Genomic DNA, 13,026 nt, shown 5'->3' with positions numbered 1-13,026 from the left:
CTCACAGTTTCACAAAGTCATTGACTTCTTTTTAGTCTAGTTTAGTTTTCAGGGAGTCCACTCTTAGGTAAGGTTTGCCACTTTCTCGAAGCTATTTAGTCTCCTTTCAAGTCTTTCTTTTAGAGATTTTATTTCATTATTTATCTTTTGCTTCAATTCTTCTAGCAATTCATGTAGTTTCTGTGGAAAATCCATTTGTTCCTTTGAGTTTCTTCTTGCAGTTATTATAGAGTTAGATTTGGAATTTAAAAAAAAAAATGCTGGCCAGTGTTTTCTTTGGTTTACTCATCTCTCCTCAAACTTATTTCCTGCACTGGGGATTTGTGCCAGCTCTAGGATCTGCACCCTGATACACTTTTGAGTGTGGTGGTCAACCCTAGTTAGTCTAGTTCTGGGTCCCCTGGATTCACTTTCCCCTTGCAGTTAGGATCCCCTGGACCTTTGAGGTTCAGACTGCTTTATCTTCAGGGCCATTTCTTGTGTCTCAGGATAGAGAATTAAGGAACTTAGATCCCAAGTCTGGTATCCTGGACAGAACACTATGGCACCATGATTACTGCCCACTGCTGCTCCTCATGGTTTCCAAGCTCTCCATCCTTGGGCTTTCTGACTATCCTTGGACTTTCTCTGAGGAGCTCTCCTTGATATCTCCAGACACAGTCCCTTTTGGCTACAAGAATGCCATCTCTGGTCACACTGGCCTCTCACTTTGCTAGACGGGCTCCCTTTCCTATTACCTGTGGATTTCTGGCTGGAACTAACTTTGTTGTATGGGCCTTCCATTCTATTACTTTGGGGCTTTTGGTTTTGTGAAAAAAGTTACTTACTCTAAGTTTCTCATAAGACTTCTTGATTATTACCTGTCTGGTGGCAACTTCAAGGTTTTGCTGGAGTAGGTATTTGGGAGCTGGGCAGTCCACTTTCCATTTATGCAGCCTTCTTGGCAGTAACACCCTATCAATTAAAGGGCATTTAAGGAAAGTCTGCAGAAGAAAGGGCCTCATGGTGGAACAAGAACAAGCTATTTTGATATTCCAATTGGTCTTCCTCAGTCCTTTCCTCCTAAGCCATCTCCCAAATCAGCTTATGGCATCTTAGATAGAGGACAAAAAGTGGCCCTCTTTCATTTCTTTCTCCTCAACCATGATTTTCCAGATATTTCTATCCTCACCTTCTTCTACCTTTGCTTTGAAGTCATTAAATATCATAGTATATGTTGGTTTAATTTAGAGGATCTTATCAAGTTCTTTACAGAATTTCTCTATTTTGTCCTCAGCAACATTCTATAACAAGGCTTTTACAATCCCTATTACTGCTAGTGCTTTCTCTCCATTGACTATCTCCAATTGATGTTGTCTATATCTTGCTTGTATATAGTTGTTTACATGTTGTCTCCATTAGACCATGGGTTCCTTGAGCACAAGGACTGTCTTCTGCTTTTCTTTGTATTCTCAGCCCTTAGCACAGTGCCTGGAACACAACACACACTTAATAAATGCTTATTTACCTCCTGATGTTGGTGTGTAAAGCTGCAATTATATTCATAGTAGCTTTCTTTTTCAAATATCAATAGTACTGCAATACATGATGACCAAATATCCCAGGAAATAATGTATCTTCTAGACACTCTACAAGCTCTTTTCTTTGCTTTACTTCCCAAAGTGACAGTGACGCAAAAGTGTATGACTTATATCCCTCTCTGGGTACGTGGGCCATCAAAAAACTACTGCCTGTAGAAATCAGAGGTGGATCCTAAAGTTCCAGAACTAGACTAGTGCTTAGAAAGAATGGAACAATAAATGACTGTGATAGAAGGGTTAAAGAAAGGCTTTTTTAGAGACTGGAAAGACCTTAATCAGATGGAAAAGCATCAGGCGGAAAGGGAGAGAACGAAGATATATGAAATAGGAATAACTGGTAGAGTAGGGAACAGAAAATATGTCAAGGGGAGGGAGAGAATGAGGGGGCAGCAGAAAAGAATGGGTAAAAATGAATGAAATCAAAAGAGCACATAAAAATAAGGGGAAAGAACTAGTTATTACAGTAAACTAGAAGCTTAAACAATATTGTAAAATGCTTTTAAAAACAGTCAATATAATACATTAAAAAGAACAAGTCATGAATCCACAATATTCTGCACTGGTAAAGTCTTTACGAAAGTACTATATCCATTAGTACAGGGTACATTTTAAGATGGCAAGAGGAAATCTAAAAGCCTTCAAATGAAAGCAAAAAATGATTAAAAGGCCCATAAAAATTTAACTGTGACAAGAAGGTTTAAGGAATTACAACTACAAAAATTCAAATGTCCTTCTTAAAGGAAAAAGAGCTGTAAAACTAACTTACCTTAGTTCCTGGTTTTCTGAAGTGAGAAGAGTAAGGAGATCCCATGCTAACATCTGGTTACCATCGTCACTTTGGAATTTAGCATAGTGCTTAATGTGCTGTAACACAAGCTGGTCAAGACACTCCAGAGCCTTCTCCTGCACAGTGCTTTCAGTGTCCATCACAACTGGGATGATTCCAGTCAGCCAGGCTTTCTGTATCAAGACATTTCTGTGGTGAGCCTTAAAAGAAAAGGGGAAGCAAAGGGAATAAGCATTTATTTAGTGCCTGCTTTGTGCCAAGCACTACGCTAAGTACTTTGTAAATATTATCTTATTTGATCCTCATACCAACTCTGGGAGGTGGATTCTACTATGTTCCCCATTCTATAGTTGAGAAAATTGAGGCAGATAGGAGTTAAGTGACTTGTCCAGGATCACATAGCTAGTAAGTGTCTGAGGCCAAATTTGAACTCAGGTTTTCCTGACTCCAGGCCTAGCGCTTTACCCACTGCACTACCCACCTGCCTCTAACTGAAGTTACTAACTCAGGCTTTCAAATGAAATTAGTGAACTTGTGATCAAGAACATAAGGGGTATAAACATAAGCAAAAAAAAAAAATTTGAAGGCATCTATTAAAAATATTTAAACATTTATGTCAGGAGGCCAAAAGAAAGGAAAATGGACAAAGTTCAGCCACAAGTTATTATAAACCAGCACTTACTGAAATCTTAAATCAAGTATTAAAATTTATCATTAGATTATATCAGTGTTCACGTTGGTGATGTCAAATCATGAGAGATTGATTCTAGAAGTAAATATTAAGATAAAGCATAAATCAATATCTATTCCAAGGAACAAATAAAATACATGCTGACAGAAAGATGAAGTCAATATATTTATTGCTTTATGCTTTCTGGAATGAAATGCAGAAAATGAACATGCTTTCAAAGTGCTCCAGCAACTGTGCTTTTAACTAAATTATACATGGTTTAAATGGAGCTGGTCTCATGGCAACACCACGTGCATATTTCAGTTTTATTTAAAAACTGATTTAGACCTCTGGCTCAACCAAATTAGATAAGGAAAAATGTACTGAATTTGTATGTGAGCATTTTCAGTTTAGCAAAAATCAAGAGGTTAACTGCCAGGATTATCAAGAATAAGTACTTCACATTTTCAGTTGGAATATGGCAAACCAGTTGCAATTAAAGTCTACATCTTCCATTTTCTCTTTATGTGGATAGCTAATTAATAGATTACACAGAGTTTCTGATAGTCAAATATATAACATTTGCTAAGACAATTTTTTTTCAATCTTATGCAATTAATATGAATAAGGACCCATAATACCCATCACCTCACCATAAGGAGGTCAGTAAGAGATTGCAGTGCTTGCTTCCGAACAGAAACTGCAGGGTCCCGACACCGATCCTGCAGGGTTGACAAGTCTTCCTGGGTACATGGGATCTGACTGTGTTTCATAATACTAACCAACACCTGAAAATCATATTTTAAAATTTTTATCCTTTTTATTCTGAATTTTGAACATAAAAAACAGCATTTCTAAACACAGAGCAGAACCAAGAGATTTCTGTATGAAACTGTCACTCTCCATTTCACAGCATTTTTTTTAAAGTATCTAATAAATTCTACACATTACTTTCAAAACTGCCTTGCTTGTCTGTGCTCCCTTCTGTACTTCCTCTACAAGTCATATAATCATACAATTATACACATTACATACTTATACATATATATCTTACATAGGATGATTATGATGAATGATATACATAAGAAGGGCACAAAAGGAAGGATAAGGAAATCAAAGATGTAAAATTTTCAATTTTCTAAAAACAAAAACCAATAAGAAACACTGAAAGTCTAGACTGCCCTTTTCAATGCTGCAATATTTTTACTATACGTTGAGGTTAAAGATTAACAGGCAAGTTGGCAAAGGTAAGTTAAATAACATATATAACCATAAGATTTCCCAAAACCCTCTCTTCTACTAGGAAGACTCTAGTGCTAGTTATTTACATAGTAAAGTTTTCAGAAAAGCATACCTGCAGTGCAGATTTTCTAACATTGGTCTTCTCATCACCAATTCTCTGTCTCAGCATGGTCAGGATATCGTTTCCTATTTAGAAAATATCAAGGAGTCATTATGATACAAAATCAACCAAATCTGTAACCTCACAACATAACACAATAGAAAATCCTAGTGTAAGAGTGTTTGTATTGAGTCTAAGAAATCATCAACTGAAAATGTAGTAGAAAAAGTAAGAAGGGAAAAAGAGTACGTTTACTGATTATCTGGCACAAGTACAATAAAAAAAAAAGGTTACTTTTTGCTTAAACAACACAAGATGGGACTATCTGTACTTCTAATCTAACAAAGTTTTATAACATGAAAGTCTCATTAAATTAATAAAACTTGAAGTCTCCTGGAAAAGGCTATGCAATAGTAAATCTCTAATTTGCAAAAAGGAAGTCTGGAGTTAGTAAGAACATTCAAAACAGTTTTGCCTTATTTAACATATTTTGTAAATCCACAAAATCCACAAATGGCAAATTAAGATTTAGAATTTAACTTGAGTAGAACATACTACTACCAAGCACATCAAAACCAAATCTATGAAGCCATAAAAACCTAAACTGTGAAGAATATTAATTTGAATAACAGTAATCCTTTGAATTTGTAAAGCACATTTCAAAGTATATCCCAATCCTCACAATATTCCCTTAAGACAGTTGTCACAAGGAGCTTTATCCTCATTTTGCAAATGAGGACAATAAAGCCAAATTAAGTAAGTGAGGTATGTAAATTCACAGAGAGAGCCCATAAAAAAACTGAGTAGAACCCAAGTCTAATTTTCTTTCTATTGAACCTTGTGGACAATGAAAAGATTCCAGGATATTTTGGGCTCTGTCAAAAGCATGTAATAGGCACTGACTACAACCAGTACCTGCACTATATGGTGAGTAGCATACTCTGCCACAAATTAAAACTCATAATGACAGTGATAATGTGGCATAGTATGAAGAACAGAAGGCCAAAATTTCGCGTCTTGTCTCCATAGCTCACTAAGTCATGCAACTGTAGGTAATTAATTCACTTTATCCCTCTGCATTTGTAACTGAAAAATGTCATGTAAATGTAAACATATGGCCTAGTTGCCATAGGGTGAGATATTTAGAATTGTAAAGGGTCTCAGAAAAGCCACATAATCTAACCCCCTCATTTTACACATGAGGAAACTAGGGGCCAGGAAGATGAAGTCAAGTCAACAAGTATTTATTACGTGCCCATTATGTACCAATCAATCAATTAAACAATAAACATTTATTAAGCACCTGCTATCTGCCAGGCACTGTGCTAAATACTGTAGATACAAAAAAAAGCAAAAACCTCCTTACCCTCAAAAAGCTCACAATGTAATATAGGGGAGACAACATGCAAACAACTACGTAAAAACAAGATATATACAGGAAAAACTGGAGAATCTTGGAGGTTAAGTGACTTGCTAAGGTCATACAGGTAGTAATCAACAGAGGTAGGATTTGAACCCCAATCCTCTGACTCCAAAGCTAGCGTTCCTAGCTTTTCCACTGCAGTCCTGATTATCATTAGCCAACTATAAATAAGGGCAAATTAACAGTACAAAGTGAGTACATAAGCAATACAAGTAACTGATTCACCAAATGATTACTGATAATCACTATTAGTAAGTTTAAATTTCAAACTGACTAGTAGAAAAGGATTCTGAATGAGCAATTTTGGTGGATACTTAAATATACATTTCACAAGGTAACAAAGTTTTAATCATGGAGTCTAGTCAAAACAACCTAACAGGAATAATGGTAAGATAATGAAAACAAGGAGATATTTAAAGAGGAAAGTATTCTGGTCTCCTTCCCAACCCTCCCAAATGAATGACAAACAAATCAAACTTTAATGAAAACTTTCCAATGACTAGACCTTTAGAGCTCACATCTGATTTAGAAATCATGGCACAACTGTCTTTATTGAGAATAAACCACCTTCCTAATTTTCACTGAGTATTACTGGTGATTTCTGATTTCAAGACAAAAGAAAACTTATGAAATAAAATATGATTTAACATCATGATCACCAGTATTAACTTTAATAAATCAGAGCTACACTCTTAAGAAAAAAGGCTTCACTACTACAATGAGGAATTTAATCAGATCAGAACTCTAAAATGGTATTATTGCTCAAGGCTGCCTGAAACCAAATTAAATATTATTTAAACCTCAAGTTTTTTCAGAGTAACATAACTTGACTTACCATCAAATCCAATTCTTTCGCCACCACTGTCAGTATCTGTTACATCTATAGTTTTAAAAGTACTAAGTGTCTTTCTTGGACAGTTAGAAGGAACTTAAAAGACAATAAAAACAGAGAAAAAGAATTAAGGTAAAAAGTTATTACACCATTTATTTGATAGCATGAGTGTAGCATGTCACTATTGTAGTTGCTCTATTTTTTCAATGATAACAAACCTCAATTTCTTTCATCAAGCAATAATGTACAATATTACATATATACAAAACTCTAAAGCCAAAAAGCAATAATATACCTACTTCAAATGTGACAATTTATCTAGATAAGAGCCAAATAATAAAAAGCCAATTGTTTCATAGTTTGAAACTAGATTGGTCCATTACCTTCTGTGCTTCCCAGTAAAGTAGTGGGACAACTATCCACCTGTGAGGCAGCATGACTGGAGGCTGAACAAGTGGAAAATTCATTATCATACATCATAATTAAACACAGTCATCAAAACCAAGATACTTATTAAGCTAAACCTAAATACAATAGACTAAATGACCATAAACGAATCATATTCTTGTCTCTCCAATGTACATGGACAGTAGTTATATCTACTTAACATTTAACAAAACATGGCAATCTCTAGAAACAAAAGCAGCCAACAATCTGAATAAACATTAGGTAACAAAGCCCCCTTTAAAAATATACCTATTTAAAATTCTACAAAATGATTTTCAACTCTAACAGACAGACAAGTCTATTTAAAAACAAGTGAGATAACATAATCTACTGGAATAGGTATTTAAAAGGGTAGAAAGATATCCTACAATATCTATTTGGGGAAATATTCTTTTTACAAGTCCCCTACAATAAAACTATCTAAATTCTTGACATTTATTCAAACAAAATAAAAAAAAAATTTACCCACACACACCACAGCCTGCACACTACCTTGTAAAATCTCAAGTATGTTATCTGAGATAACAGTAGTTGACATCTCCAGACAGTGAACAAAACTTGAGAGTGCCTTGCTACGGACAGTAGGTGCCTTGTCTGAGCAACGTCCAAACATCAGTTCTTGTACTAAAAATTTGTGCTTTAAAAACTTCTGTTCCTCTAGGGAGAGGGAACTGTCCAGCTCTCTTTCAGGATATTCCAAGAGAGCTAGGACTACATCGAGAGTAAACACCCTGTGTGAGATCTGTTGAAGCAAAGAACATAAGAATCACCGTTAGTTGGGAATAAAAAAATGAAAAGATCTTTCTAATATGCCCTGCAACCTTGCAGTCATCAGTTGTTTGCAGTGCCATGTCCAAAGATCTATAAATAAGACATTTCTTCCTACCTTTGCACTGCGAGAATATTTGTAAAGCCAGCGAATGAATGCAGCATACTCTAGACAAGGGAGTTTATTGAGCAACTGTGCCAAGGCCTGAGCTGCATAGGTCCGATATTCTGATTTATCCAAAACCTGAAACAAAAGAACAGGGAAATATTCTGGGATCAACACACTCTTCCATAATGACAAGTCATTTTCAGGACCACAAAGCTAAGTGAACTGAAACTAGTCAATTTATCAAAAGTTAAAGATCTTCAAATTTATCAATAACAATAATAATAGCTAGCATGTATATGAAGCTTTAAGGTTTACAAGTGCTTTAAAAATATTATATAATCTGATTCTCACAATAACTGTGTGAGACAGGTGCTATTATTACCTCCATTTTACAGTTGAAGAAACTGAGGCAGACAAAGGTTAAGAGATTTGCCCTGGGACACACAGCTAGTAAGTGTCTGAGGCTGGACTTGAACTCAGGTCTTCCTGGCTCCAATTCAGAGTTTTATCCATTGAGCCACCTAGCTGCCTCTAATTTTTTTTTAATAGTTTTAAAAATGTTTTCCAGTGAAGATACCGACTTATGCACATGAACATTAAATTCCAAATATCATACATAAATATGCACCTTACTAAGGCAAACAGTACCTTGGAACAGATATGCTGCAGTAAGATACGAAGAACTGGAAATACAACTTCTTTTAGTTCATCCACTAGTGAACTATTCAAAACATAAAACAACCTTACTGTTAAATCAGAATAAAACAAGTTTTAAGCACAACAGTTTCTCTAGATCGTCTCCTTGAAAACCACTTCCCCTACATAAGGGAAAAAAAAAATCATCAACCCTCCCCCACATTTGAAAAGACATCTCAATACAATAAAGAGTTAAAAGACAGCAGTCACAAGGGAGTCAGTGGTATTCATACTCTGAGGAGATACCATCCAATAGACCATTTTATTTATCTAGGCAGAAAAAAGTAATGAGGAAGCTCTGCGTTCCTTTTTACTAGTTACTGGCCTAATTTTTTTGAAGATCTCAGCTTTCACTGTACAGCCACTCCCCCTCCTGATACCAATATCCTAATTCTAAAGGGAACTGCCTGGGGCATTCCAAGGTTAAGTGACTTGCTCAGGAGATCAAAGTTGTCAAGTCTTTCTGACCCTGAAGCCAGTTCTCTACCCACTACACAACTTTCATGTGAAATACGGTAAACCAGATGCAATCGAAAGCTAATTTGTTTTTGTACAGGTTCAAAATATATTACATTAAAGTCATGGTAATAACCCTCACCATCAATTCCAGTAGGATAAGAGTAATCCATGGGACCACTATGTGGTAATTCATTAAAACACTGACAGTTTAGTAGATAAAGTAATATTACTTCTTTGAAGTTTGGTGGGTATTTGGTGAGTTATATACAAAATTATAATGTACAAATTTGACCTTTCTTTAACACAAACCTACTTGTATCATCATTTATATGTCACTGTACTTTTGCTCTGATCAAGATTAATACACAATACTGTGGTCAGTTATCTTCTTAGCTAAATATCAGGCTAATTAACAATTAGCTAATCAACTACCTTTATGCAAAATAATTATAAAATGCTTTAAAATCACTGTTCAGTCAGTCATTTCAGTTGTGTTCAACTCGTCGTGACCCCATTTGATGTTTTCTTGGCAAAGATATTGGAGTGGTTTGACATTTCCTTCTCCAATTAAAATCACTAGCAAGGTATTTAATCAACTCTAAAACATATTCTTCAAAGGTATTCTTTAACCCACAGATCATCTACATGCTACACAATTCACCAGGGTGTTACTTAAATCTGACTAAACTGTAATTGGGAAATGATTACCAAAATAAACAATATAACACAATAAAGATAATGTTACTTCATGGTTCTCTATTTGCGTTTACCACCACTGATGTAATTAACCACTTTATGTCAAAATGGTCAGAAGGGATCACCCTTCTAAAATGAGATCTCATTTAAAGAAAATACATACACAATACATACACATGTATGTATATACATGCACAAAGACATGTGCGTGCGTGTGTGTGTGTGTGTGTGTGTGTGTGTGTATGCACTGAAAAATGATAGTAATTATAAGCTATACTCAGTTTTATTGTAAGGCTATTTTGTGGAGGAAAAAAAGAATAATCTATATTCAGATCAATTTCATATTCTAGGAATGTACGCATACTAGTCCTTCATTTTTTCTCCCCTTTCTCTTACCTCCACCTACTGCAACAATTCAAAAAAGTGAATAAAGAAATCAATCAGGGGAAGCTAGGTGGCACAGTGAATAGGCATGGAGTCAGGAGGATCTGAGTTCAAATCCCAGCTGTGTGAACCTAAACAAGTCACTTAACCCAGACTGAATCCAAAAAAAAAAAAAATCTATGACTAATGACATATCTAATTTTAAAAAATTAATTTAAATCAAGGGCCAGAAGGTTACATATAAGTAAAAAACAACTTTCATATTTTCCTAAGAAAAACCCAATTTACCTCAATTTTATGTTAGGATCAGATTTTCCTTGAAAGGGGGAAGGGAATAAAAGAGACACTGAAAGGGAAAGAGAGGAATGGAGTTGAGAAAGGACCAGTCCAAAAGGGGAAGGGAAAACAAAGATAAGGACAAAGGAAAGACAAGGGAGAGAAACAGACAGAAATGGGAAGAAAGAAAAAGCTAGACCTACGTACAGGTAAAAACATGGCAGGAAGAAAGTAAGTTCTGAGGAAACTTAGTCTTTTGTCACATTTTACAATTCATTTGACTTCAGAATAAGTTATCATTAGTTAGTCCTGCTCTTTGAAAACTGATTAGATGATTAACCAGTGTTCACAGATATTCAACTACTTGAAGTCCTAAAACCTGGGAAGCTTTATTCTAAATAGAAAAGCCCCAACAATTCAATAGGAAGCCAATTATTCTTTAGACTGTGGCAATGGTACCAGAGCAATTTTACATTACTAGGCTAAAGAGAAACAAAAGTCCCACCTATACAAGAATATTGATAACAGCACTCTAAACCTGAAACAAATGAGGAACAGCTAAAAAAAAAATCTAAGTATGAAAGAACATTCCCACGCAGTAGGAAATAATATGAGTGCTTCAGAGAAATTTGGGTAGAGTTGTATGAATTGATGAAGAGCAAAACAAACAAAACCAAAAGAACAACATAAACAACATTTACAGGAATGTAAATGTAAATATCACTAAAGGGAAGTTGAATGTCGAATAATAGAAAAAAACAATGAAGGCCTTCAAGAAGAAATACAGAAGCATATCTCCTCCCTCAGGCAGAGAAATGAAACACTACTAGGACAGGATACTACATTCCTTGTTAGATAAAGTTCCATTTTGGATGTTTTTGATTAAATGTTTTCCTTTGTCAACAAGGGAGGGTTCAACTAGGGAGGAGGAGATAAATGGAATGTACAGATAAAATACATTGACTAAACTTATTGAAAATGGCTAGATAAAATCAAGCTGAAAGGGTTGATCTGCCCTATCACCTGGAAGGTCCCCACTCCTGCACCAAACTGACCCAATTCAATGATCAGAGAAAGGACATGAACCTTGTGAACTGTGCTCTTTCTGAAATATCTCATTTTGATCTCCCTAGACACAATCGAATGGAAAATTTAGTCTTGTGGATGTTATATACCTTTGTCCCACCAATACCACTGCTAAGGAAATATCCTGAGAGAGGGAAAGGTCGCACATATACAAAAACATTTATTTCAGCACTTTTTGTAGTAGTAAAGACCTAGAAGTGGGCACCCAGTGATTACAGAATAGCTAAAGAAACTATAGCACATGAAAGTGACAAAATATTAATGTATTATAAAGAAATGAGAAATGTGAAGAATGCAGACAAATCTATAAGGAAGATATAGAATAAAATAAGTGAACCAGGAAAATAATTTACAGAATAACTACAACAGTATAATGGAAATAACTAATGAAATACTTCATAACTATAATCAATAAACGGACCATTCATGAATCCAGAAGGTATATTACAAAGGATACCTTCCCCATTCAGCAGAGAGACAGTGGATTCAAAGTGTAGAATGGGGCAGACACATTCTCAGACATGGCCAGTTATATTATTTTCTTTAATGCCTTGATTATGAAAAACTATAAAATATGAATATAAAAGAATATTCTTATGTAGTAATAAATAATAAATATGAGTGCTTTAGAACACTCAAGCAAGAGTCCTATGGGAAGGAGGAAGGGGAGGTACAGTAAGTAACTAAAAAGTAAGAACAATGTAAAAAAAAAAATCAATGCATTTAGAAAAAAAAATCAAAATGTAGTAACAGAAATCAGTCCTAAGAGACCTAAGACAGGGCAGTCAGAAGAGAAAAGAGCCAAAGTGTTTGTGCTTCACCTGATAAACTGGATTGCATGATTTCTAGTATTGATAGTTTGTGAGGTGATATTAAGGGGTACACGGTGAGATCCTTCTCCTGCTTCGAACATGAGTATCACGTTTAGCAATCGATGGAAAAGGCAAGTGATGACCTAAAAAAGACAGTAAGTAGTGTTCAAAATTCAAATACATTAACAAAGTTGCCTATTGTACTACATCTAAAAGCAACAGAAAATAAATTGGGGTTTTTTTCCTACTTAACATAATAAACATTATTTCTTTGATCATCTTCAGGAAATAGACAAGGGCAAAAATGTGACTAGTAAAGTATAAAAGAATTGCTTATAGCTAACAAGTAATGGTATTTTTCTGGCCTTTCTTCCCACCCACACCTACAGCATAGAATCTAACAAACATTTATAAATGGCAGAGAATTGAGAGGCGAAGTAGCATAGTAGACTGAAAACAGAATTTGTGAGTAAGGAAACATGGGATTAAATTCCATCTCATACACTTACAATCTATGTGACCACAGGCAAGTCACTTAACCATTCAAAGTATTTGTTTCTTCATCTGAGAAATGAGGATAACAGCTGCCCTATTTACCCCACAGATTTATTATTAAAAAAAAATGCTTTGAAAATACAAAATCAGTATATAAGTGAGTC

The 13,026-nt window shown here is 35.1% G+C and overlaps 1 protein-coding gene across 3 annotated transcripts in view; it reads right to left on the bottom strand.

Moving 5' to 3' along the window:
* NCAPD3 (non-SMC condensin II complex subunit D3) overlaps window positions 1–13,026 on the bottom strand; it is a 108,052-nt gene that overhangs the window by 68,327 nt on the left and 26,699 nt on the right. For all 3 annotated transcript variants that reach the window (XM_027877638.1, XM_027877637.1, XM_027877636.1), the window contains exons 8-16: window positions 12,377–12,510; window positions 8,607–8,679; window positions 7,968–8,093; window positions 7,574–7,823; window positions 7,018–7,080; window positions 6,638–6,730; window positions 4,392–4,465; window positions 3,691–3,825; window positions 2,347–2,567 (exon numbers count right to left, since the gene is read on the bottom strand). In XM_027877638.1, the coding sequence (XP_027733439.1) occupies window positions 2,347–2,567; window positions 3,691–3,825; window positions 4,392–4,465; window positions 6,638–6,730; window positions 7,018–7,080; window positions 7,574–7,823; window positions 7,968–8,093; window positions 8,607–8,679; window positions 12,377–12,510 (1,169 nt within the window). The remainder of the gene's footprint in view (window positions 1–2,346; window positions 2,568–3,690; window positions 3,826–4,391; window positions 4,466–6,637; window positions 6,731–7,017; window positions 7,081–7,573; window positions 7,824–7,967; window positions 8,094–8,606; window positions 8,680–12,376; window positions 12,511–13,026) is intronic.

This window comes from Vombatus ursinus, unplaced genomic scaffold (genome assembly GCF_900497805.2).
Source record: "Vombatus ursinus unplaced genomic scaffold, bare-nosed wombat genome assembly UNPS02014813.1, whole genome shotgun sequence".
NCBI lineage: Eukaryota > Metazoa > Chordata > Mammalia > Diprotodontia > Vombatidae > Vombatus > Vombatus ursinus.
The sequence above is the reverse complement of the archived record's forward strand: the minus strand, read 5'-3'. Positions and strand labels throughout refer to the sequence as shown.